The sequence below is a fragment of the Rattus rattus genome, chromosome 7, assembly GCF_011064425.1.
Source record: "Rattus rattus isolate New Zealand chromosome 7, Rrattus_CSIRO_v1, whole genome shotgun sequence".
Classification (NCBI taxonomy): Eukaryota; Metazoa; Chordata; class Mammalia; order Rodentia; family Muridae; genus Rattus; species Rattus rattus.
The window spans coordinates 48,832,579-48,859,000 of NC_046160.1; the positions used below are offsets into that span (position 1 = coordinate 48,832,579).

The 26,422-nt window shown below is 43.2% G+C and overlaps 1 protein-coding gene across 1 annotated transcript in view; it reads right to left on the bottom strand.

Annotated features, from left to right (window-relative positions):
• The window catches only part of Ahr (aryl hydrocarbon receptor), a 36,623-nt gene extending 11,602 nt beyond the window's left edge, over nt 1–25,021 (bottom strand). The window contains 5 exon segments of the mRNA XM_032907649.1: nt 387–510; nt 2,231–2,320; nt 4,504–4,607; nt 16,440–16,627; nt 24,543–25,021. Coding sequence (XP_032763540.1) covers nt 387–510; nt 2,231–2,320; nt 4,504–4,607; nt 16,440–16,627; nt 24,543–24,604 — 568 coding nt within the window. The 5' untranslated portion in view covers nt 24,605–25,021.
• Between the last annotated feature and the right edge of the window lie 1,401 nt (nt 25,022–26,422).

The window sequence follows — 26,422 nt, forward strand, 5'->3', positions numbered from 1 at the left end:
GACAGACAGTGTATCCCTGGGCTCCCAGCAGCCTACACTTCTTGGTGGTCTCCAGGCCAGTGAAAACTCCTGTTTCAAAAAATAAGGTAGAAGGTGTGCAAAGAATGACATCTGAGGTTGGTGACCTTGAGTCTCCACACATGCACCCCAGATGGGCCCAGACACATATTCACAATGCTAACCACACAACTGTCTTTATGACACTCCTTATGGCTTGCATCAACTACAGTTTCCTTGGCTCAACATCCCCTTGTGGTCTGCTCTGGTTTCCAGTACAGACTCCCACAGCCTGGCTTATTCCCTATCTCCAGCATGTTGCTCTGTGCCTCGCAACTTTTTAGCCTATTCCGACAGCATGGGCATCACCTTCTGGTAAACTTTCTTACCGTCCACTCCTTGTGCAGAGTCTGTGCACTGTGAGGGGTTTAGAGCCCAGTGAAGCTGGCGCTGGAACTCAGCTCGGTCTTCTGTATGGATAAGCTCATACACGCTCTGATGTATGACGTCAGACTAAAGAAAGGGACATGGGGAAATAAATGTAGTAATTTAAAGAGTGATAAGGTTTAGTAAAGCAGTTTCAAAAGGTGTCTGGATCAGTGGGCACCTGTTAGCAATGGTGAACTGGATGCAAATGACGGTTTGCAAAGACCCCCTAACCATTCACATCTGCCATCACTTCCCACTTCCTGATGCAAATGCTGGGGCTCACAAGGCAGCTTCCTGTTCCTCAAATGTTCCATATTAAGATCTACTCAGAGTCCTTGTTTATTTTTCACCGGCTGACAACTTTCTAGAACAGTGGGTCTCAACATGGGGGTTGCAGCCCCTTTGGGGGTGGAATATCAGATATCGTGCATATCAGATATTTATATAGCAAGTCATAACAATAGCAAAATTAGTTATGAAGTAGCAACAAGAAAGCATATTGGGTTACCACAACATGAAGAACTGTATTAAAGGGTCATAGCATTAGGAAGATTGAGAACCACTGTTCTAGACCCTGTCTCATCCATGCATCCCTATACTAGCAATAACATTGTTTTAAACAAAGAAAACTAAGATTTAGCTTCTGTGATAATAGCCACATCCCACTGCTTTAATCACCTCCCTGTAGGCTACTCTCCCTGAAAACTTAATGCTGTAGTAAGTCACCTCTGTGCATCAGTTACATAGTTGCTGGGGTGATCTGGAACATAACTAAAGCATCCACTTTCTCTCAAATGAGAGCTACCAGCATATATTTACCGTGTCTGTAATAAAAACCACGAATGTGGTAAACAGCCTGTGGTATGCAGACCAGTAGCCTTGTAGATTACAGAAATGCTAACTCGCGGGCCACTCTAGGACCCAGTGCCATGGAATATCTGGGAATGGAGTCCAGAGACTTTATCAAGTGTTTCAGATGATGCTTGTGATGTTACCATGTGAGAAGCAGATACAGAAGAACAGCAAGCATTCGGTGTACTTCTGGGGTGTTCCCAGATGGCATCAGATGTTCCTGTCCCTCAAATATACCAGTGGGTCCACAGTTCTCCTAATGTTTGTCTTACTGATGCTTCCAGTGCTGACCACCACCTACAGCATCCACTCAAGACTGCTCCCTCAGCCAATACTCGTGTCTCTCAGGGCTTACTTGTCTACTGTTCATTGCACGTCTGTCTTCAACCATCTGTGCACTCTGTAGGCTCTAAGCTTAGTGTCAAAGCATTTCTTTCAAGGTAATACTTATTATGTAAAGGCACCAGAACTAAAAGTATTAACTGCGGTATTTCACATGTGCCTTCTCATAGCATCTCCTTAGTTTTCTAACTGTTTTACATCCTTTGTAACCCATGGCGTCTAATGGCAAATGTTCTGTCTGCCTCAAAACCTGACCAGCCTGAATGGTTCTCTCCCTGCCCCTGTTCTGCCAGGCTAACGACTGAACCCAGCATAGCAGGTACTAGATATAGCACAGAGCTACATCTGCAGCCCCTAAAAGTTTCTTATGAGATACACGATAAAGAGAAACAATAACCACAAAGCGAGATAGCAGGCCTGTTTGCCAGCAAATCTGAGAAAAGTTAACAATCTAAAATATATTTTCAATTCTTACAGCACCCATTTTAATCAAGACTCTCCAATTACAAATGGTCGGCTCTGATCTTACATTATAAAAACAGATAAAAGCAGTAGAAAGTTCATTTTCTAAAAATGATCATTTTAAACGATGGAGGAGGAGTGTATGTACTTGCTGAAAGCCCAGGTAATCTTGGATAGTGGAAGAGGCATAGAAGACCAAGGCATCTGCCGTGACAACCAGAACAAAGCCATTCAGCGCCTGCAGACAGGAAGGTGTCGTTAGAGGTGGAGCATAAACTTGTCACTCAGAAATACTGACGGTTAGGTAAAAGGCTGTTTCTCTTTCTCTCTCAACACCTGCTCTTCAAAATGACTAAAATTCCTGCACTTCCCAAACACATGTGGGCTACGGCAAATCTACTCATGCCTCCGATTTGGCTGAGAAAAAAATCACAGCTGAATTTAAAGTCCAAACGGGTGCATGGATAGAATATCAGGGTTCCCATTTTCCTTATATTCCAGATTTCTTTTAAATACACCTCGTCCAATTTTTGATATAAAATGAACTGCACAGAAAACATTCGCAATGGTTACCTGCCTTTCTTTAGGGAGCACAGTAGGAAAAACCACTCTTTGGACCATTAAGTGGAGAAAGCTAGTCAGAAGACAAACTGCCTCCATCCAAATACCTCTGGCACTGACTGAATTTGAAACTTAGATGCTTTCAAAGAATTATAAAGATATTAAAACTTATTAGAAAGCACAATGCATATAGAGTATAACATTAAAATAATTTAAATGTAATTCTCAGGTATAAGACACATGCATGTATTGACATTTCATCTCATGGATATTTTCATGTTGAAATCCACTGTCTTATACCCTCTCCTTGTTTCTATTAGTTCGAGCTGCACTGTACCCCTTTTCCCTCAAGCCTGTATTATCATTATGATTATTTTGTGTTCTTTCCTTCTTTTAGTTCAGAGTCCTATTTTGTTTATCTTTTTTTCGAGGTCAGTGTGAATGAAGGTTTATCTTCCTCTTGGATTACAAAAGTATATGTGCTTACGACAACTGTCCATTGCTAGAAACTTTAAAAAGAAGCTCTCACTAGTCCCTACTCAAACTGTCCAAAGTCTCCCCTGAGATGCAAAGCAATCTCTTAATTATAACCCCCTATAAAACCAAAAGGCAGATTACACACTTCCAACATACAACGGCACCAAATATTTCAAAAGGGAGGAATGGAGCACAGGGAAGAAATACTGGACCCGAGCAAGCCTGGAACCCAGTGGGGCAAACACCAGATCCTCTAGCTCCATGGGCAGATTGGGAGTGGAGTATGGTGCTTAGTGGGAGCTGTGCCCTTAGTCTTGCCCATTTGAACACTTGGTCTCGATTTGGTGGAGCTGTTAGGGGTGGAGCTGCCCTTGCTGGAGGAAGTCAGTCCCTAGGGGATTACATAGTCACTCCGAGATTATATAGGCTCACCCCATTTCCAGTTCATTTTCTCCCCCACCCCACCCCCGCTCTGTGTGTGTCTGCGCGAGCGTGCGCGTGTGTGCATGCACACATACTTGATCTTTGTGCTCCCGTGTGAAGATGTGAGCTCTCAGCTTGCTACTCCTGCCGCTGCCGTGCCTGCTGCTTGATGTCATTCTTCCCTACCATGTTGGACTCTAACCCTCTGATACTGTAAGCCCAAGTGCATGCCTCCTTCTGAAGTCACTCTTAGTCATGGCGTCTTATTACAGCAATAGGAAGGACCTGATACAGCTCCATTCCAGCAACAAAGTTAGCGAATGGACACTAAGCTGTGCCCTCACTTCACTGGCTAGAACTGCAGGCAATCAGGAAACCACTGGCACGGTCGTGGTTACACACTCCTTCCATTCTAGTTCAACAAAATCGTTAAGTATCTGCTGATGCTAGGAGAGCCAAGCATGGTATCCACTCTAAGAGGATACAGTTCAAAACTTTAAGAGCCTATCCACCATCAAACCTATTAGAAATTCCCTTATTCCAAAGCACAAAATGAGAGCCTGTGGTTGCTGGGGAAAAAAAAAATCCATAACACGTGAGTCCCACATTGTTGCTAAAACGAAATACAAATTATAATATTACTTATTAAAATAAAATTCAAGTAAGAAAAGTTTTCGTACATTGAATTCACGCTTTAACTCTCTATGTGAGTGACATTCCTGAAAGTGCATACAGACTCATTAAGAGAGATGACAGGGAGGATGACTAGACCTGATAAATCCAGTTCCCATAATCCCAGGGTGATTAGACCAGATTAATCCATTTCTCATAATCCCGTCTGCCGGGAACTAGAGAAGACCAGTGCTGCAGTCTTGAGTGACTTAGAGAAGTTAGGAGAGATGAACCTCCCGCTTCTGTGTGCTCCTGAACCACACGGGGGAACTGCATTAGTAGCGATACCTGTAACAAGAACTCTCCTTCTTGCAAGTCCTGCCAGTCTCTGACTTGTGCTCTACACTGGTCCTGGCCTCCATTTCTGTCAGCCGGGGTGGATTTTAATGCAACTACAGGGGGGAAGGAAAAGGAAGAAGTAATTACACAAAGGTACATCTTCAAATAAGCAATGTTCAAAGACTACAGTAGAAACCATCAAGTGGATGATTTGAAACACCATGTGTGCAGCGGGTTTGGCGAGAGGCAACACGACTGGACACAGTGATCATGGCTACCATTTACTTCGGCATTTTAGCCTGCACTAACTAATCTCACTTGCAAGCGCATGGCTAACATATCTGACCCGGTTAGATACAAATCTTAGTTCTGCCATTTATTAGGCATATCAGCTCCTTGAGCCTGTTTACTAGTAGGTGAAAGGACAGCCAAAGCAAACAAACTAAACCAGACTCTCCTATGAAGCTGTTGTGAGGGGCAGTGAAAATGCTCATGCCGCTCCTGACACAGCAGACCAGCAGGTCAATAAACAGTTGCTCTAATTAGAGTGTTTACGGGAGTGTAAGGATTGCCTTATTAGAAAGAGTAATCTCCTAAGTGCTTCGCATTCTTATCTTCCCTGATCCCTTTCTACCCGGTGATATTTAAAGAGTGAGTCTGCAGTCCTCAAGAAGTATTTTATTAGATTTCTCAGTTCCCCCAGCTCAGGGGAAGCTTTCTTAGCGAGTCAAGGGTCATGTGAGCCATTCTCGTGTTTGCATTTTCCGGTAATCATCAGTGTATGTGTCACATCGGGACCTCGAGCCAAGCTCTCGCCTACCTTTGCAGAAGCTGAAAGATATCTCTGTGAGAAAAGAGGCCAGGGTTTGGCCTCTGTGCGTAAAGTTTTCAAAAGGCCAGAGAACAGATTTCCTCAGGCCAAAAAATAGTGTGAGGTAAACTGGTCTCCTGTTAATCAAGACTAAAAGGAAATACTTAAATGCTTCTCACTGAAATGCAGAACAGAGAATGGCCCTTTCTTCCTTTCTGTTCAGTATTAGCTGTTGCCGCTGGTTGTTTTGACTGGGGAACCTTGCCGTAAAGCACTGGCCGCTCATGATGCCAAAGATAAATAAGGACTCTGCTCCATGTCACCAAGCAAAGAAGTTGGGAGCTTTACCAAATCAGACCCACTGCTGAAAAGATGGGATGAAAGCCAAACTCAAACCGGACATTCTTATAAAAGGAGCAGGGCCAGTCTCAAACTCCACCAATACAGTGTCTGACAGAAGACCCTGATTATCAACTGAAGTTTATTTTTTTGAGTAACATTAATTTTTGAGTAACAGATTTCACGTCACTACCAGTAAGAGAAAAGAACAGCTCAGCAGCCAGATACATTGTTCACCACCAGACTGTCCTCCATCACCAGACAGGAAATAAGACAACTTGTGTCAAGTTTGCTACTGGGCTTCCGTGGAGATTAGTAACCAATGCAAATTGGACTTAGCCAGTCTTTGAGGATGATTTACAAGCTATAGAAATAAAAAAATTAGAAAAGAATGTCATAAAGGAGTCAAGAATCAGAACAGGTTTACGGAACCTTTACAGAAAGTGTGGAGATGGTTTATAAGAGCAGGGTCTTCACACGGAATAGCTTTAAATGTCAGAAGCACAATACTTGATATGCACAATAAATGGATTTCCGGAAATGGTCACTGGATGGGTTGTACTCCAAGCAGGCCAGACAATATCTCTGTTGTTTAGGCCGTAGGAAAGGACTGAAGTAAACACTGCACAAACATGTGTCCAGAAGTAGCCAGTGCTCTCCCTTCCCAGGGTCTCCCCACAAAACACGTCTGTGCTGTCTTAGAAAGCTTACATTATGACCATACTTTTCAAGCCAGACTGGATCACTTTAACCTTTTTTGTTTTTCCTTGGAGTTTTAATATCATAACTATTACTTCTTAAATTGCAAGACTCTGGATTAATACTCTCTCTCCTCGAGTATGCTGCTCAACTTGTTAAGTAACCCATGGAATAAGACAACTGCTTCCTACCTATAGAATTACTCTATGCACCCGGTAATAATGTATTTTCTTGGGGCTACGATCTACATCCCATTTAATTTCCAAAACTACCTTATGTCACTGGTATTGTTTGTTTGATATAGTATGAAACTAAGACACAGAAGATGAAGAAACTCCCTCAGAGTTGCCAAACTTTAAGAGGTAAAGCCTGCATGGAAATCCGGGCAGCCTGAGCCTCCTCCCGGTGTGCAGGGATGACCCACCCACCCCACAGTCCTCACACTGAGCTCACCGTTTTCACCTCTAGTTTTCCTGCCTTTACATAAGAGCAGTGCTGTCACTTGAGATGAATCCTGGCGAGCATAAAATAACATTCAGCTTACACATGAACAGTAAAGGGCACGCATGATAAACTCTGCCCTGTTACACACCCTGGAAGCACTACAAAAGGATGTATAAACTGCACCGAGGGCTAACCATTTCCTCATCTTTAAATGGAACGCATGGATGACCATCTGACAGAATTACTGTGATAACCAGATGGTGACTACGATATTTCTACCATTAGGAAGCACTACACACATCATGTATATAATCCAATCTCTATGATACTTGAAACTTAGCAACCATGGAAGATGTGGCAGTCTGTAGAAATGAGATATAGGATCTGAAAATGTCATTGATTCTGCTACCTGTCAGGCATCTGTTAAATTTTAATAGACATCTGGGCTATACACCCCCTTCTGAAGTAACAGGAATGTTAAAGTAGCCAAAGATGAGGATAGTAAAATGCCATAGTATGAAGGATGACTTCCTCTAGAGCATCTGAAGTAATTCCATAGTAGAGAGAAGTGACTGCACTCTGTGTGCAAAGGCATGTCACTATCAAGTAGCCATAACCCAGCACCCACCGCTCCAGTCTGGACTCCACTGACATTTACGGAATCTACATTTTCTAACATGAGACTTCCCTCTCTTGTATATTATTTTGAATTGTTGAAGAAATAAAATTCAAGAGGACAATATACAGGATTCTGCTAAACTATCTGTTCTTTGTTTTTCTAAGTTTACTTTTAAGTTGAAATGTGGCATGGCACAGTTTGAGGGGGAAAACTATTGTTTTACTTATGCTTAATCATTACTATTAATTTAATATATTTTATCTCTTTTTATTATTATGACTAGGAAAGTTAAATTCCATTCCAACATTGATGTATGCGTAAGAGAAAATGACTGAGATGGTTCAACAAAGCACATAAACACACACACACACACATGCATACACACACACACACACTCACACACATACATACATACATACATACACACACATGCACACACACACACAAACACACACTAAAATGGTTTAAGAAACACAGGGTTTACTAATTTAACAAAAATACTTCGAAATTAGTTTATATGAATGAATACATTTCCAAATAATACATCATATGTACCTAAAGGGAGTTTTCTATATAATTTGAAATAAAAGATACATTTTACTGTAATACACTGTAAGGTTTTCTTCTGTATATGTGTTCTTCTTATAAAAAAATCATTATTGTGTGTATGGGTGTTTTTCCTGCATGCATGTCTGTGTACCACATGCATGTCTAGTTCTCTCAGACACTTTGAGCCATCATATGGGTACTGGGAATCAACCCTGGGTTCCCTGGAAAGCAGTAAGTGCTATTAGCCCTTGAGCCACCTCTGCAGTCCCTGAAGTGTGTCTCTTGAAGGCACAAGGGAATTGTGTTTGTGTTTGTGATTATTGGAAGGTTATTGTTTATTAGCAGATCATTTTTTTAATGCAAAGGCCTTAAAATTCATCTGGAATAACAAAAAACCCAGGACAGTGGAAACTACTGTCAACAACTAAAGAACTTCTGGGGTAATCACCATCGCTGACCTCAAGCGTACTACAGAGCAACAGTGATTAAAAACTGCATGGTACTGGTACAGTGACAGGCAGCTAGATCAAAGCAATAGCACTGAGAATCCATAAATGAACCCACACACCTATGGTCACATGATTTTTGACAAAGGAGCTAAAACCATCCAGTGGGAAAAAAGATAGCATTTTCAACAAATGGTGCTGGTTCAACTGGAGGTCAGCAATGTAGAGGAAAGCAAATTGATCCATTCTTATCTCTATGTACAAAGCTCAAGTCCAAGTGGATCAAAGACCTCCACATAAAACCAGATAAACTGAAACTAATAGAAGAGAAAGTGGGGAAGAGCCTCGAACACATGGGCACAGGGAAAATTTCCTGAACAGAACACTAATGGCTTATGCTCTAAGATCAACAATCAATAATTGGAACCTCATAAAATTGCAAAGGACACTGTCAATAGGTCAAAAGGGCAACCAACAGATTGGGAAAAGATCTTTATGAATCCTACATCCAATAGAGGGCTTATATCCAATATTTTTCAAAGAACTCAAAAAGAACTAGAGAACCAAATAACCCTATTAAAAATGGGGTACAGAGATAAAGAATTCTCAATTGAGAAATATCGAATGGCTGAAAAATATCTAAAGAAATGTTCAACATCTTTAGTCATAAGGGAAATGCAAATCAAAGCAACCCTGAGATTCCACCTCACACCAGTCAGAATGGTTAAAATAAAAAACTCAGGTGACAACAGATGCTGGCGAGGATGTGGAGAAAGAGGAACACTCCTCCATTGTTGGTGGGAAGGCAAACTGGTGCAGCCACTCTGGAATCAATCTGGTGGTTCCTCAGAAAATTGGACATTGCACTACCCGAGAACCCAGCTATACCACTCCAGGGTATATACATACCCAAAAGATGCTCCAACATATAACAAAGACACGTGCTCCACTATGTTCATCGCAGCCTTATTTATAATAGCCAGAAGCTGGAAAGAACCCAGATGCCCTTCAACAGAGGAATGGATACAGAAAATGTGGTACATCTACACAATGGAATACTACTCAGCTATCAAAAACAATGACTTTATGAAAATCATAGGCAAATGGTTGGAACTGGAAAGTATCATCTTGAGTGAGGTAACCCAATCACAAAAGAACACACATGGTATGCACTCATTGATAAGTGGATATTAGCCCAAAAGCTCTGAATACCCAAGATAAAATTCACAGACCACATGAAGCTCAAGAAGGATGACCAAAGTGTGGATGCTTCAGTCCTTCTTAGAAGGGCAAACAAAGTACTCAAGGGAGGAAATACAGAGACAAAGTGTGGAGTGAAACTGAATGGAAGGCCATCTAAACACTGCCACACCTGGGGACACATTCCATATACAGACATCGAACCCAGATACTATTGTGGATGCCAAGAAGTGCTTGCTGACAGGAGCCTAATATAGCTGTCTCCTGAGAGGCTCTGCCAGAGTCTGACAAATACCGAAGCGGATGCTAGCAGCCAACCATTGGGGGAGTTAGAGAAAGGACTGAAGGAGTTTAAGGGGTTTGTAACCCCATAGGAAGAACAATAATATCAAACAACCGGACCCCCCAAGTTCCTAGGGACTAGACCACCAACCAAAGTATACACAGAGAGGGACCTATGGCTCCAGCTGCACACGTAGCAGAGGATGGTCTTATAGGGCCTCAATAGGAGAAGCCCTTGGTCCTGGGAAGACTCAGTGCCCCAGTGTAGGGGAATTCCAGGGCAAGGAGGCAGGAGTGAGTGAATGGGTAGGAGAGCACACTCAGAGAAGCAGGGGAAGGGGGGATGGGATAGGGGGTTTCTGGAGGAGAAAGCGGGAAAGGGGATAACATTTGAAATATGAAAATAAATAAATAAATGTTCTATTCCAAATTTCAAGTGAAAACTCACTTCCAAAGACATTATCACACTCCATGTTATGCATTCAGTTAGATGCCAATACTTCTATGCAGTCCTACTGGGCAGTAATGCGAAAAGAGGATTATGTCTGCTTGTCTGTGGCTTTCGGCAGGGCCGTTAACCTGCCTGTGGCACACTGTTACCTTTACTTGCAAGACTGAAATTCAAGCATGACTTGAAATGCAGAGTGTGACTAATAAATTGTACCAGTTACTATGATACTTCCACAGACAGTAGAATCATCCAGAAGGCACGTTAATTCACCCCTTTCAACTGCTGACTCAGCAGTTCTAAGATGACACACTCCACAGGTCCCACTAACCATCCCAGGCAACACTACACACCGCCAGCCTCTCTCTGAAGGCCAATGACATAGTATCCAGACTCAGGAAATGATTTAGAACTCTCTTAGGTTTTCTGTTTATTGTAGGCATAGTACATGCATTTACTAGTATGACATTAAGTGATAACCCTTATCACTTTTACCAAGACAAAAAACTGTAGTATTAAAACCGACATCTAGATGTGAGCGAATGTGTGGTTTCTAACAAGAGAAAATGCCATGCATGGGCAAGCAATGACCATCCACTCCACTAAGAGCTTCTAAGAGCTCGTTTGCAAATTCCTGCCTGAGTTCACGTAGCATCACTTCAACACAGGAGCTCATAGGCGACATTAACACTGGGTCTAAGGGTCCCTAGGCATATTCGGTCACAAGAACGTCCTCTGCTAAAACAAATGTCAGTATTCCATAGGACGTGTGTGTAATACACACGACAGCAACTGTAATTATAGAATCCATTCACAGAGTTCTTCCTGTCAGCACTAAGCCACTTCAGACCTCAGAACAGGCAGGCCTTGTTACTGTTCACACTGCAGAGGTAAAGACACAGGAAGGTTAAAGGTCCTCTGGAAGACACAGACTAGTCCACCAGGAGGTGAGCCTCACACTGAGTGACACGTGCCTCACCTGCCTGCTCACCCACACCGAAAGCCACATGTCCTCTGCTGTCTGCTGTCTCCATGACATGGAAAGGCGACATTAAGAACACAGGAATCGATGGGACATTCTGTCACGTGACAAAGTGCACCCCATGTCATGTAAGAAAATGTGAGGCAAGAAAACAAATCCACAGGGGATAATTGCAGGTTGGTTATACACAGTTTCCTCACTCGGCTCTCTTTCCTCCTTTGGGAATGGCGGTGTATAAATAGTCTGTACCATTGTACGTTGGAAGTCTGTGATCTTCCTTTTGGTTTTGACTAAAGTCAAGGAGGTTACAGTTAAAACTGTGGCTTGAGTCTCTGAAGAGACTTTGGACTCTTAAACAGTTTTGAGATCATGAAAAACTCCAGGGACTTTTGAAGTTGGACTGAATGCACTTTGTATTAGGCTACGGCTACAAGCCTATGGCGGCCAGGGAGTGGAACAATACGGTTTGAATGAGAACGGCCCCCATAGGCTCATATATTCGAGTGCTCAGTCCCCTGTTAGTAGAGCTGTTTGAGAAAGACTAGGAGGTGTGCCCTTGTCTGAGTAGGGCCTGGATGTTTCCAAAGCCCACAGCAGGTCCAGATTTGCTCTCCTTTTGACCACAACTTGTGGATCAGATGTGAGCTCTCTGCTACTGCCTTCTTTGGTCTTCCCCACCGTAATGATCATGAAACTAAGCAATCCCCCAGTTAAATGCTTTCTTTTATATGTTGGTCTTGGACATGGTGTTTCATCACACAGACAGTAACCCTAACCAAGACAATGTCCAAATGCAGAGCAATTTGAACAAACTATTTGCATCCTGAAATTTTCAATAGGTAGCAAAAAAAAACTACATTGAAATGTCAAAATTATACTTCTTAAGAATAAATTGTTAGCTGGGTGTGGTGCATGCCTTTAATACCAGCACTCAGGCAGGGGTTGGGGCAGGGGTAGGGGGCAGGGGGCAGGGGCAGGGGCAGGGGCAGAGGCAGAGGCAGAGGCAGAGGCAGAGGCAGATAGATCTCTGAGTTCAAGTCTAGTCTGGTGTACAGAACAATTTCTAGGACAGAAGGGATACGAAGAGAAACCATGTCTTGAAAAAACTAACTCACTAACTCACTAACAACTAACTAACAACTAACTAACTAACTAACTAACTAACTAAAATCATGTGGTTTATCTTTTTATCCCATGTGAGGTAGGTAGTATGTCCTGTTTGACCACTGTGCAGCAGACATGATACAGGAGAAGCCTCCCTTCTGTTAACATAAGCCAATTCCAAGACCTGGATGCAGCCACATGTATCTAAAAATAAAGTCCTACTGATCATAGTTATTGAACTTCTTGAATACTTTCTGCATCAGACATAATAGATAATAGTTCCGAATAGACTGCTTCAAATTTCACACTACCTAAAACAGGACAAAGCGGTATTAAGTACTTAAACTCTGGGATGTCTCAGTTAGTTAGAAAAGTGTAAATATTATTGTTGTGCCGACTGCTGCTTTTCAGACAGTTCAGTCATGGCTCCCAGCTTAAGAAGATCAATTCATGCCGTATTATTTGAACTTGCAATAAATAGATGTATTTTCTTGGAAAAATATCTATTGTTATAGTAAAACTTGAGTTTCCTTTCTAGCAAGATTGTATGATTACTCGTTTATATTGTTCTTTCCGCAGGAATTCACACACCCCCTGTTTGCATCCTGTTATTCATTTTGAGTTTCCCTTCGCTTCACTACACTGTTCGCCTAATAGAGGGACAGTGAGACTAACTGTGGATAGGCACCTCAGGACTGGTGGGGCCTCCACATCACCTGGGTTGCACACCATGGTTCTGTTCATAAAGGTACTATGCTCAATTTTTTCTTTTAGGTACTCTAATATACTGCAGGGACCATAGATGGTCCAGCGAAGACATGAGGCATTCTAGTTTCCTGATTTTTATCCCCTACAATTTCCACCTAACTCTATGTCCATACATACACACATACACACACACACACACGCACACACACACACACTTATAACCTTCCTTAAAACTTTGAATATTTGGATTTTTCCTTTAAAGAGCAAAGAAAACAACTTTTATAAACTTGCTCTGGGGACAATGAAGACCAAACTACAACTCTGTCACATACTTATAACCCACTTGCTCAAATTCTGATTCCTTGGTTTTGCAGAAAAGTGGCTGAATCAACAGAGATTAAGGCCTGCTCTAGAATGCATATCTCAACAAAATTTACAGCTACGTTTTAGGCACACTGAAGTGCAAAACCATCAAAGCAGTCTAAAATTAAGCATGATATAATTGATGAGGAATAATACAGATAGGTAATAAACCTGAATAAAAAATCCAACTAATTAATGAAGGGCTGGCTAAGAAATAATTTTAACATGCCTGTAACTCTGCACTAATGAGGCTGACTCAGGGAAACAAGACACCTATCTGATCATGCATGTGTGTGAACATACATACATGCATCTGTTTTAAAGATAGCAGTTATGCAGCATGTGTATGGCAAAGTGGTTATTCTTAAGCAGCTTCAGTGCCATCCTCCTGCCTCTCAACAGGGGACAAGGTATGTACTTTCTCACACATCATAAACTCTATTTTTCGTATGTACAAATACATCAACACTCTTTATCATAAGGCACAAGAAATTGAAAACATTCGATGACTCAAGTCAATAAACCTCTCCCGGAGTTGAGCCTGAGCCCCCTGGCCCTGTATATGAAATTCTCTAGGGGTAGAAACAACTCCTGTGTCAGGGAAGAGAGAAGTGGATCTGGTGCAGCAGGGAGCACAGCCTGTGAGCATACACTGAGGTTCAGGTTCCGAAGCTGGCACAAGTTCAAGGTTACAGTTCACAGTAGTGGCTCACAGGTATCCATGACAGTGAATGATGCTGCAGGGCCAGGATCTCTAACAAGCCCCCATTAGTGCTGAAGCTGCTTGTGTGGTGACTATGGGTGGTGGCGCAGGCCTTTTGTCCCAGCACTTGACTTTGCAGAAATGGGAGGGACAGAGATAGAGTTAGAAACAATAAAAGAAATCAAGAAACCTGGGCTCAGCGTCAGCGTTCCCAGGAGAAGGCTATAGCAAGACACATAGACACAGCAGCGGTGTTTCAGAGATGCACAGAGAAGAGCTCAGTATGATGGAACTGAAAGGTAAGAACTTACGTGTCTTCTATGACACTGTGCATGACCTCACTGCTGTAGGACTCTACATTACAGACCACATGGAATCACTACTGTAGGCATCAGTGCACACTACAGACTACATGGAATCACTATTGTTGTCAGACTCTGTACAGCATACACTACATGGAATTACTACTGTAGAACTCAGTGTACATCCTAAACCACACGGAATGACGGCTTTAGGAGTCAATGTATACTACGAACTAAATTAAATCACCGCTGTGAGATTTCATGTACACTGCAGACCACATGAAATCACAGTTCTAGGTGTCTGTGTGCCCTGACAGAATGCTATTGTTAAAAATTACATGTGGTAAGAAAATATACAACCATGCAAGCAAAAGCTGCTCAACTCAAATACATCAACTCACACAAACATAAATCCGAGAGGAATGACTTTCTATACAGTCCTCTAAGACACAGAGATGAGCAGGGGCTGCCTGGTGACTCGGATGCTACCATTAGCATCATCTGAGTCTGCAGAAGGGGGAACTTCTGCATCTCACCGTGATGCCTAGGTGCACAGCAGTTTGAGATCTTGGCATTAATCCATTAGCTACAATTCGTGAAGGAATACGATCCTTAATAATTAACTTTTGATTTATGGACATAAAAAGAAAAAAATAAGGCACTAGGGAAATGGCTTAGCGAGGAAGATTCCTTGTTATTTAAGGAGGATGTCTTTAGTTCAAATCCCCAGAACTCATGTAAGAGATAATTAAGGAGTTATTTTATATGACAAAATATGTCAGAACAGTAGTTTCAAATAGGAACTCCGTTTTAGAGACTCTGTAGTGATAGATGCTGGAGATTCATATGTAATAAGCAGCACTCAGCCACACAGCCCCACAGCACCCTCTCTGCGTTCACGGCTGAAGCACAGGGTGCTCCCCGGCACGGTTAAAGTCAAAGAGTTTACCGGTGGCACTGTGAAGAACGAACTCCAACACTGTCCAACCATATTCAAGAGTTCTTTCTGATCAGAAACCATTTTAGCCACATTTCCTTGATGCTAACATACATTAACATAAAGCTGTAGCAGTCCGTATAACTTTGAAAGACTCCATGAATTCACATACAGAAAGTACAGGAACAATCTATTACTACTCCTGTAAGGCAGGGTGGGCGGGTGGGTGTTAATTCCTGTGTGTCAGAGAGAGGGGGAGAGGAGACAGGAGAGAGGTGGGAGAGACGGTAAGAGCACAGGGGGGCGGGAGGAATGTCAAAGAAAGAGCAGGTGTATGTGTATGTGCATGCGTGTCAGAGGGAGAGGAAGTGTGTGTATGTGTATGTGAGAGAGAGACAGAGAAGGGGAAGAAGAGGGAGAAGGACAGTATATATGTATGTCAGAGAAGTGTGTGTGTGTGTGTGTGTGTGTGTGTGTGTGTGTGTGTCAGAGAGAGACAGAGTAAGGTTTTGTGTGTCCATCCCTATCATCCTCCTCATTCCCACTGAACCCACAAAGCTGGCAGCCAGCAGGCCCAGAGCCCTGTCTCTATTTCCCACAGTGCTACGGTTAGAGTCAAGCCAGGCAACGCGTTAAGCGGGCACTGGAGACATGGACTCAGCTCTTCATGTTTATGCACCAATCCTCTCGTGTCCACTGAGCCAGCCCCACCCCAATCACAGTACGTTAGTATTTCTTTTTAAAAATGAAACCTGAGTATAACTTTTAAACACACGACTTACAAAGAATGTTACTATGTATCATCGAAATGGCTCTATTTGTCTGGTGAATGAGACAGGAGAGAGAGTTAATAACAGTTATACATTTAGCTTTGTCACTCCATTATTTTCTAAGACAAGAAAGACGTCTGCGCTCGTGGCCAGTTTTTTATTGTCACCAATATCAAGGACCATATTTGACATTAGCATACTGTGAGTTACTGCTGTCAAAGTCAACCGTGCTGACATACCATCAAAGAAGCTCTTGGCCCTCAGGTAGCTGACGCTGAGCCTTAGAACGGAGAGTTTGTCCAGCTTATTAATAACATCTTGTGGGAAGGGCAGCAGGCTGGCCAGGCGGTCTAACTCTGTGTTCAGCCGGTCTCTGTGTCGTTTAGAAGGGTTTGACTTAATTCCTTCAGCAGGGACGGGCTTTACTCTGAAACACAAAGAAAAGCCTTTAGAAAACACAGAGCAAAAGTATCTATTACATTAAAACATCTCAAGGGCCGCTCTACCCACGAAACATGAAGCGTTTCCCAATAAACCCCTCTGCTACACTGCGAGCCAGCTTTTCTCACTAGCACAATTATGAAATAAGTGTCAGATAATAATACCGCCAAAAATACAAAGAAATCTGTAACATTCATGCAAAAATATACTAAAACTGCTGAGTTCTATAATTGAAGCATTTTCATACAGAAAAAGCTTTTAAGTAAAAAAATCATTTTTAAGCAAATTTCACCTAGAAAAACTACTGGAAAGCATGCGTTTGGCTTTAGAAAGTATGATGTCTAGTCACTTGCCTAGTTAATCATTTACATATTGGTAATCACAGATCCTCAAATTTCTACTTCCTTGATTCTCCCTGAAGATTTTACTTAGTCTTCTCACGCAGACTAAGTAAGATTAACTATGCTGTTATTACAGGTACTTTTATGACCTCAATACAGAGCCACTGATAGTCTCTCTTTGATTGGATTTCAGACCTGCTCTATGAGATGGAGCCCGGACCTGACACCATGAAGGAGCCCAAGATCCTGTGGCTAGATCGGACCCTAGGGGAAAACCTGTTACTATTATGCTCTTACATGGACACAGTAATAAAATGACTCCTAATGACTTATTGCTACACCCACAGATAAGTGCATTGCTCAACTCTCGCCACAGAAGCTTCTTTCTGTAGGAGATAGCCATTAACAGACACACCCGCGACTGGCAAACATACAGCAAAAAGACGGAGAATAAGAAGTGTGCTCAACCCTGGTTGGGATGTTTATAACACATCCTTCCCCTCATGGCTCAGGGATCCATGTGAAAGAAGGGACATATCCTAAGAGCCAAAGACAGTGGATGACTTCAGGCATAACAGGGCAGGGGACTAGCATCCCACAGAGACTGTGACAATGTGCACAAGTCCTAGGAAAGGTCAAGCCAGACAAAGCCCTAGCAAGGGAGGAGAGGAGGTCAAGGTGAAATCTAACCTCTAGCTAAGAAGCTATTGTACTTGATTGCTGCTGGGAGAAAGAAAATCAAGTTTTCTACAGTGGAGTGACACGCACTCAGGAGTCTTGGCCAAAAAAGCTAGACGAGCCAAACACTCGGTGAGGCCAGGGGACTCTGAAGAAAGCCGGGAGGATTGTAGAAGCCAAAGGGTCAAAGACACCATGAGAACACCAACCATGGAATCAATGCAGGACTCGCAGGGGCTCACAGAGACTGAAGCAACAAGCATGTGCCCCAGATGGGTCTGAGCTGGGACCTTTGCATATGCTTTATGGTTTGGAGCTTGCTGTTCTTGTGGGACTCCTAATGGTGAATGAGGGGTGTCTCTGAGTCTTTTGTCTGCACTTGAGATCCTTTTCCTCCTACTGGGTTGTCTTGTTCAGCCTTGATAGGAGTGAGGGTTTGTGCCTAGTCTTACTGCAATTTCTTATGCCATGTTGGGTTGATATCCTTGGGAGACCTGCTTTTTCTTATTTTCTTGGAAGCGAAATGGAAGAGTGGGTCTAGGAAAGAGGGGTGTGGGGAGGAGCTTGGAGTGGAGGTAGATGAAACTATGGTTGGCATGCAAAGAACAAATATTAAAATTGAATAAATATATACATATACATACATATATATGTACATACATAGGGGGGAGGGATGAGGGTGGGTAGAGGTGGGGAGGATCTGGAGGGAATTGGGGAAGGAATAAGTATGATCAAAATACACTGTATCAAATTATCAAAGAATAAAATCATTACTTTGTTTTAAATGGAAAGCAAGTGAAGATACCTGACTCTGGCTTCACATGCATTTGTATACATGTACACATGCTCACACACCCACACACACACACACACACACACACACACACACACACACACCACACCACACACACACCCCCCCACCACACCACACCACCCCACACATACACCACACCACACATACACAACTCACACAAACACCACACACACACACCACACACACCACACCACCACACACACACACACACCACCTCACACACACACACCACATCACACACACACACCACATCACACACACCACACACACACACACACACACACACACCACACACACACACACACACACACACACACACACACACACACACACACCATACACACACAGTAGAGGACTAATTTCAAGACGAAGAGAACATAGAACACACACAACTTCTCACCCCATGTGCTCTTCATTTTGTTCCCCTCACTTTAGTGCAAGGGCTTTGGTCTCTGAATAAGAATTTCAAATGTTAATCATCATAAATTATGTGCTTCATTTAAATGATAAGGGTGATATATGACATAAAGATGAATTTCATTGCTATGCTAATGATGTTTTATTTCCCTATATGAAACAAAAAGCATCCACAGAACCTTCTGAGACTTCTACCTGGAAGCCCCACTGAGTCAGAGTCTCTTCCCAGTGTCCTGTTGCTGCTCTCTAGCTGGGATAGATTCTTTACTTTCCTGTTGGCTTTAGTTAAGGGGAGATTTATGTGTAAACAGCAGGCGCTCACACGATAAACACATACTAAAAAAGCCAGGAATATTAGATATGTCCTAGAAGGTTTGATTCTGCGATGATCCTGAAAAGATTAGGATGAATGTTTTCTCTTCCTACTTCTTAAGCCTATGCATATTCCTTTCTCGTATTACTCTTTGAGTCCACATAACGGATCCAATTTACCACAATTACCAAGATAAGACCAAGAAAATGTTAAGTGACGATCAACTGGTAATTTAGTAAACCTCAAATACTATGCAGGAAGCGCTGGTCCCTGCCAAGACAAATGCAGCAATTCTGATTCTTTTACCAGGAGCAAACACATCCTACTGTGAGGCGAACACGTCTAATGCATTGCTCAGTGACATGGGTGGTTTAGCAGTGAAGCTTAAGAGTTCCTAGAGATGCAGGTCACTAAATCAGGTGATAAACATAAGCAAGGCACTCTGGATTCATAATGACAGAATACAACACTCCCTGAAGCTACCACTCTCCTTCAGAAACAGACAAAAAAAGGACCACATAAGACAGTGTGCCCACATGGAAAAAGACTTTGACCACGGAAAATGATATGAACTGCCAATGTATATGAGTGGGAGGAGAAATGTCATCACAGAGCATTACTTAGCTCAGCAACAGAGAATTTGACACAGTCCAGAGCAGTGAAAGGCTGAAAGCCCATTTAATCCAAAACTCTGAGGATGGGAAGAGGTGAAGCAGACTCAGGAGAGATGGACAGCGGCTGTCCTTACAGAAGGCACCAAGGACAATGCCCAGCACACTGAGTGCAAGATGGCGCCGTGTGCATGTTACTGACTTTAAAAGGTGTACACATTCTAGGGGAACTTGGTTCAGAACAAGAGAAAGGACAAAGAAGCTAAAAAACACTAGACAAAGTCAGTCAATCTGGGAAGCATAAAATTCTACTACTGCACACAAGCACAGTCCCAACCTACAAGCTCAACCACCTCCATCGCTTGCTCGCCAAACTCGTACTATTTTTAAGTGAAATACATGAATACAGACAATGTCCCTTGGACAAAGCACGCGGATGTGATTCACAACGTTTTGTCATCTAGTCTGACACTATGTCTGAGTGTAACGCTTGGCTCTTCCTTAGAAGTAGATAAACCCTTGTCTCCCCAAATTCCACCTCAACAGGTCTGTCCTATGGAACTAGCACATTTATTTTAGAGGTTACAAATCTCCAGGGTGTCCTCGGAAACACCAGTTAGGCTACTGAAACTGTTAGAAGTGACAGAATATGCCCTCTAAAGGAAAATACCGAAGTTACTCTACAGAACAACACACAGCTATTCAGTGTTTCACAGGGAGATGCGTGCAGCAGTGCAGGGAAATGGGGGGGGGGGAGTCTAAGGAAAAGACAGGAATACAAAAGCAAGAGGTGAGCAGGATCAGACTCAGTCCTGAAATGGCCATCAACTGTTTCTCCCTCAGTGCTATTAAAAAGGTGCAGCGGACAACTGACAACAGCCAGGACAGGGGCCATCATGCACACTGTTTAACCTGCTTATCTAGACAGTCCTGCACCAGTGCTAAGAACATTAGGTTTTTGGAGCCAACAGCTAGAGATTCAATAACCGAAGTCCAGTTTTCTCCTTACTACCTGAACTGACTTTGAATGCAAACCTTAGGTTCTGGTGGCATAAGACAGAAATGATAACATTATTTCCATAGTACTACTATGAAAATGAAATTAAACTGTCTATGGAAAAACCCTGGGTTCAATGCTCCTTATCAGAACATATTGGGGAAAAGGGGCAATGTTTGCTATATGACATTGCTAAGCTAAATAAATAGCTTTTAGAGAGTTTAAAAGTAGAAAAAGTACTGTTTAAGATTTGCACAATGTTCACGTCTAAGTAATGGTGTTCACTAAACACAGGAAGGAGACTGTACTATTCAGTGGCAGAGTCCGTATGTGCCGACTCACGCCTGCAACACGTAACTAGCAGTAATTTAAGAACAGGCCTCCACGTGGGTCTCCAGCCACCTTCTGGTTTACTTGACCTTCTGCTTTTCTACTTCAGTTGTAAGGGCAACAGTGGAGGAGACTGTCCTGCTAGTCTTTAAAGAATAAAGAAAGAAAAAAAAAACCAAAAGAAAAAAAAGGAAACCTTGACCCGGAAAGGGAGAGAGAAAGAACAGGAAATGGTATGGGAAATGGGTAGGGAAGTGGGGAGGACCTGGAATGAGCTGAAGAAGGGGGAAGAATATGATCAAAATATATTGCATGAAAAAAAAAGAATTTTAATACAGACAAACAACGATAACGAGATCTGACTAAGAGCAGGCAGAAAGGTAGGCCTCATCATTTAGTTTGGATCTGTTGCTTCTTCCGTTCAGTTTGATGCGAGCCTCCGCATAGACACCCTCCCAATAACGCTATTTGAGAGAACATGAGAAATATTACGTATCTGCAAAGTCTTTCAATTCTAGGCGCTCTCCAGAAAAGGGCACCTGCACTATCTCTGTGAAGACATAGTATTGTATGCTGTAACAAAACTTTTGGTAAGTTTTATCATGCAGATGAGGGTCACACAATGTTTTAATAGAATGAAGGGCTTCTACACTACTTAAGCACTCCAGAACACTAGTAAGGTAAAGGTTGCTATCGGTGTGTACCTTAGCAGCATGGGACCGTTGAAAGCTGCTATCCTGGCACCTTGCCCTGGCTGGCTTGAATACCATCACAACTGCAGGGTGTATTTATTGACCATCTATTATTTGCTGATGATCCTAAACTACAACAGCAGTAGGACCTTTTCTGTCTTAGTAAAGCTTCAAAAACACATTTAAAGTTTTAATCACTGGAGTAGATCGTTCCATCGTTTACCTCGTTCCGCCATCTTCATGACACAGAACAGCTAAACGATCCCACACAGCATTTTCCTCTCCGAAGGGAATAAGCAAGAACAGGATTTAACTGAAAGCAGACACGAAGCGTGGGACTACTAGCTAAGAAACATCGAAGAAGATTCTGTCCCCAGGTTGGTCTTTGAAATGCTGCCCTTGAAGATGAGGATATGGACTGGGTGCAAGGCTACTTTGGATCTCTTAATCTCCTAACTTTCACTGCACTGAAGAAGGAAACAGTTGTTCACAGGGCAGTGCATACGAAACACTGCACGGGGATGAAATTGAACACATTTCAAACTCACTTCCTGCTCCCGATAACTGTCATGGTGAGACCGGCCACCAGAGGGGGCTTATTTTGTATCTAGATCCTCATTTGAAGAACAAGCTTCAAGTTGAAATCATGTCACCTACTTTACTCCAAATTTTCATGGAACTGTCTATCTAAATATGACATTATTTAACACTGTAGAATTACAGTGCACATGCTCCTTATAAAACAGCTCTCCCTTGAAGGGTTTGAGTTAATTAGAAAGCATGGTCAACACATCTTTGTGTTTTTCCTAAAATTGAGGTATTTGGGGGCCTCACTGCATAGAAGTAGTTTAACTTAAAGACATATTAAAGCTCAATGATCTAATTGTTAAGGGTGAACTTTGATTATGCGCATTATAAAGTTCACTATTTTCTACTCGGAGGGAAAAATGTAAGTACTTTCACTAGAGAATCTAAGTACTAGCACTAAAAGTCTTCGACAAAGCAAGTTGGTGACCTTTAAGGCCTATGAAGTGTTAGAGTTGATTAAAGGGGCTCAGTACAGAAGTCAAGAATCATGTAAAATAAAATATAAGTTAGTGGGGACAACAGTTCAGTTGTGAGAAATTATCAAACACAAATAGTGGCAATACAGTAAAAGGTATCTTAATCTAAGGGGAAGTGTTGCAGTGTTAAAAAGGAAGCTCTTTATATTGACTGGAAACTAAAGATATCCAACGTTATAAAGAGCAACCTCTGAGATGGTTACCTTTGTATGAAAAGCAGTTTACATCCTTAAGAAACACAGAGAAAATCAGTTATTTAAAAACTCACGGGGAGCTTCAGACTTTACGCCCTTGTACATAACATCTGAGATTTTCATCTCAGGCTAAGTTAGTATTACTATTAATGAAAACAGGGAACAAGCACTTGAAAGCCTCTGAAACTTTAACCATCAGGAACAAAGTCAAATTGAGCAAACATGGTTTAATAAAAAGAAACCATTTTACAAAATAACAAGGCGCTGAAAGCCGGGGTCCAAAGAACTGCCGAGGCGGAAAACTGCTGAGTCAACGATATTTGCGTCCTTTAAAGTGTACATAAAATTTCCAAATTCTGATCAGACTATTTATACACAAGCGTCTCCTCTCAAAATTAATTTTTAAGTCAAGATTTGAGGAACTAGGACAGTTGAAATTCTTAAGGGGAATTAAAATCCACAAATAACCCAAGTTCTAAGTTAGTAACTAGTTGTAAACAGTGTATAAATCTTAAGATCTTATTTTTCTGATTCACTTGGTGATGGCTGTCAGGTTTCAAGCAAAATGCACACTACTGATTACCTGAAAGTGTTCCTAAAATAATTTATTTTTTTAAAAAAAATAAGAAATGGTGAGTTGTGGAAACTCCAAGATAATTATGAATGAATGCATCAATACACCCAACTCCTAAATGGAACCCTGTCTCATGCTCGGATCTCTTTTCTGTGAAAAAAAATGTTTATGAATATCTCCCATTTCACACAAATAGCCCGTGGAAACAAAGACCAAAGTCTGTAATCACTGTTAGAATTGGCAAAACGTTATAAGCAAGGGGAGATGAATTACAGGTCGACAGTAGAAATAACTTAGAAGTCAGTCCAGTTCTTTTTCCTCTCCTTAATTTTTAAAAAATTTTATAGACCCTACAAGCACTCCAAAAGGAGGAAGAAAGTGTCACTAAAGAGTGGCTATGAATGCCACCAAGCCGCCCGAGCACCTGTCCAATGCACACTCCAACCTGCTACCAACTCTGCGCCTATTCTGAGCCCGGCAAAATCGCTGCCTAGAAGTAAAGGAAAGAGCAAAACAGAAAGCTAGACGCTAAGAACAGAAAGAAATTCCCTCAAAGGCACAAGACCCCTCCTTCAAGACGGCACGTGTTTAGCGCTGGCCAACGTCTCACCTCAGTGAGCTGTCCCCTAAAGCTCACCGCGGTGGAGATCTAGAGTGGAGGATTTCCAGGCAGGCTTAACTAACTAAGCCAGAGAGGCACTAGGTAGGTCAGAGCTGTCAACGAATCAGGGCCAGGGAAGGTCGCTGAGCTGCGAAGGTGCAGGCGCCCGAAAGCAGACGAATTTTTTAATGCATTGGTTGAGCCCCTGCTCCCCGATGGCTGCACGCGTGGGGACCTCCCGCACCCGCAGAGCGCGCCTGCCCGCGGTCACTCACGTTTTCTGCACCGGCTTGCGCCGCTTGCGGCTGGCATAGGTGATGTTGGCGCCGCTGCTCATGGTGCCCGCGCCCTGCCCGCTCCACCTGCGTCCCGGAGGCGGCGCCCTGCCCGCGCTGCGCCCAGGTGAGCCACCGCCGCCGAGGGCGGGACCGATCGCGACGCGCAGGTGCGGGCGACAGAGGGGACGCGGGGCTGCCCGGGCTAGCCGCGGAGGAGAAACCCGCAAGCCAGCCGCGCCCCGTCCCGAGGGTCAGGAGGAGCCGTAGTGCTCAAGGGCTTCCCTGCTCAGGCGATAAGCCCGCGCTGCTCAAAGCCCAGCAAGGCTGCCACCCCAGAGTCTACCAGTCTGTCCTCTGGGTCGCTCCGGGCTGAACCTCTCCGGGACACGCGTGGGGCACCGAGCGTCGAGGGGACCGCACACACGCGCTGCCGCCCGCCGCGAGCCCGCTCCTCCGCTGTCGCGACCCCGCGCAGCTCCGCCCCGGGCTCCAGCCCCGCCCCACCTGCTCAGCCCCGCCCCTCACGGTTCCCAGGAGAGCCCCACCCTCTTCACAGCACGTGATGACGCAGGACGTAGTGTCTCCCTACATTTCTTCCAGCCAGAGGTTCTGGAGGCGGGGTGGTGTTCAACCAGTACCTGTTTTCCAGCCTGGAAGGGGGTGTGAGGCCACATTATGTCTGGGCAAATTCCTTGTACCCAGACATCAAGATTTATTAGGCAAAGAGCTTAGCTCCTCCTAGAGTTGAGTCATCTAAGTTTTGACAAAGATTTTACATTGAGCTGGTTGATAAATACTGTGACTGAAGAGCACTCTAAGGGGAAAGCTACAGAAGTGCCCTACAGAGTTGAGCCTTGAAGGCCAGGAGTTTTATAATACCTTTCCCTCCCACATTTACTGTATATCTACAGAAGGTAATAAAATATCTTTTTCTCCATTAGACTTCAGGAAGATGAGTAGGAAAGAAGCATATGGGTGCTGAGAAATGGGAAGATAGGTATTAAGACAGAGAGCTGAGCTTTTGTTGGTAGTCCAGTAGATCTGGTGGTAGGAAAAAAAAAATGGAATGGATACTCAGAAAATCAAGGAACCAATCATAAAGCCTTAAAAAAGAAGTTGGGTCTCATTCTGTAGGCGATGGAACGCTTTTAAAGCCTGAATTTGGAAGATACTATTCCTGCTATCTTGGGAAAGTCACTGTAGGAAGAGGTGGCAATTCTGCTACTCAGGAGCAAAGTGGATGAAGAGAGAGTCGCTGGGAAGTTGATGAAGTCTGAGGCCGTGCAGGTGCAAGTCCGATGGCACAGCACTAGGGATGAGGGAGAAGAAGGCAGAGATAGCAAAGAAGGGAAGGTAGCTGTTAACCACCAAAGAATAGAGGCAGAGCAGTGCATTTTGGGAGTCAGGGCGGTGATGCTGGACATGGTGGAGACGCAGATGAAGTCGGATGCGTTTTATAGATTTGAGAGAGAGTTAGAAGAGAGGATGCATGGCAGCAAGGAAAAGGACATCCAGAAAGCTAAGAACAACAAATGGTGCCGAGATCGTGGAGGAAGAGGAACCTTCATCACTCAGGGTCGCCACAGGTGAACTGGTCCAGCCACTGAACTTTGAATGGAGTTTTCAACAAAACTAAAAGTAGATCCGCAAGATGGCCAGCGCTATATACTTAAAACACATATTCAAGGGCCCTTCACCATAACAGGTGAGGAGGGACTCTGATGCTCATCAACATGGATGGATGGCATCCACACAATGGCGCTTTTATGGGACCCAAAGCAAACTGAAATCATGACATTTGCAGGTAAATGAGTGGAACTGGAGATTGCTGTGTTGAAGGCGGTAGACACAGAAGGACAAATACCTCGTGTTTTCTC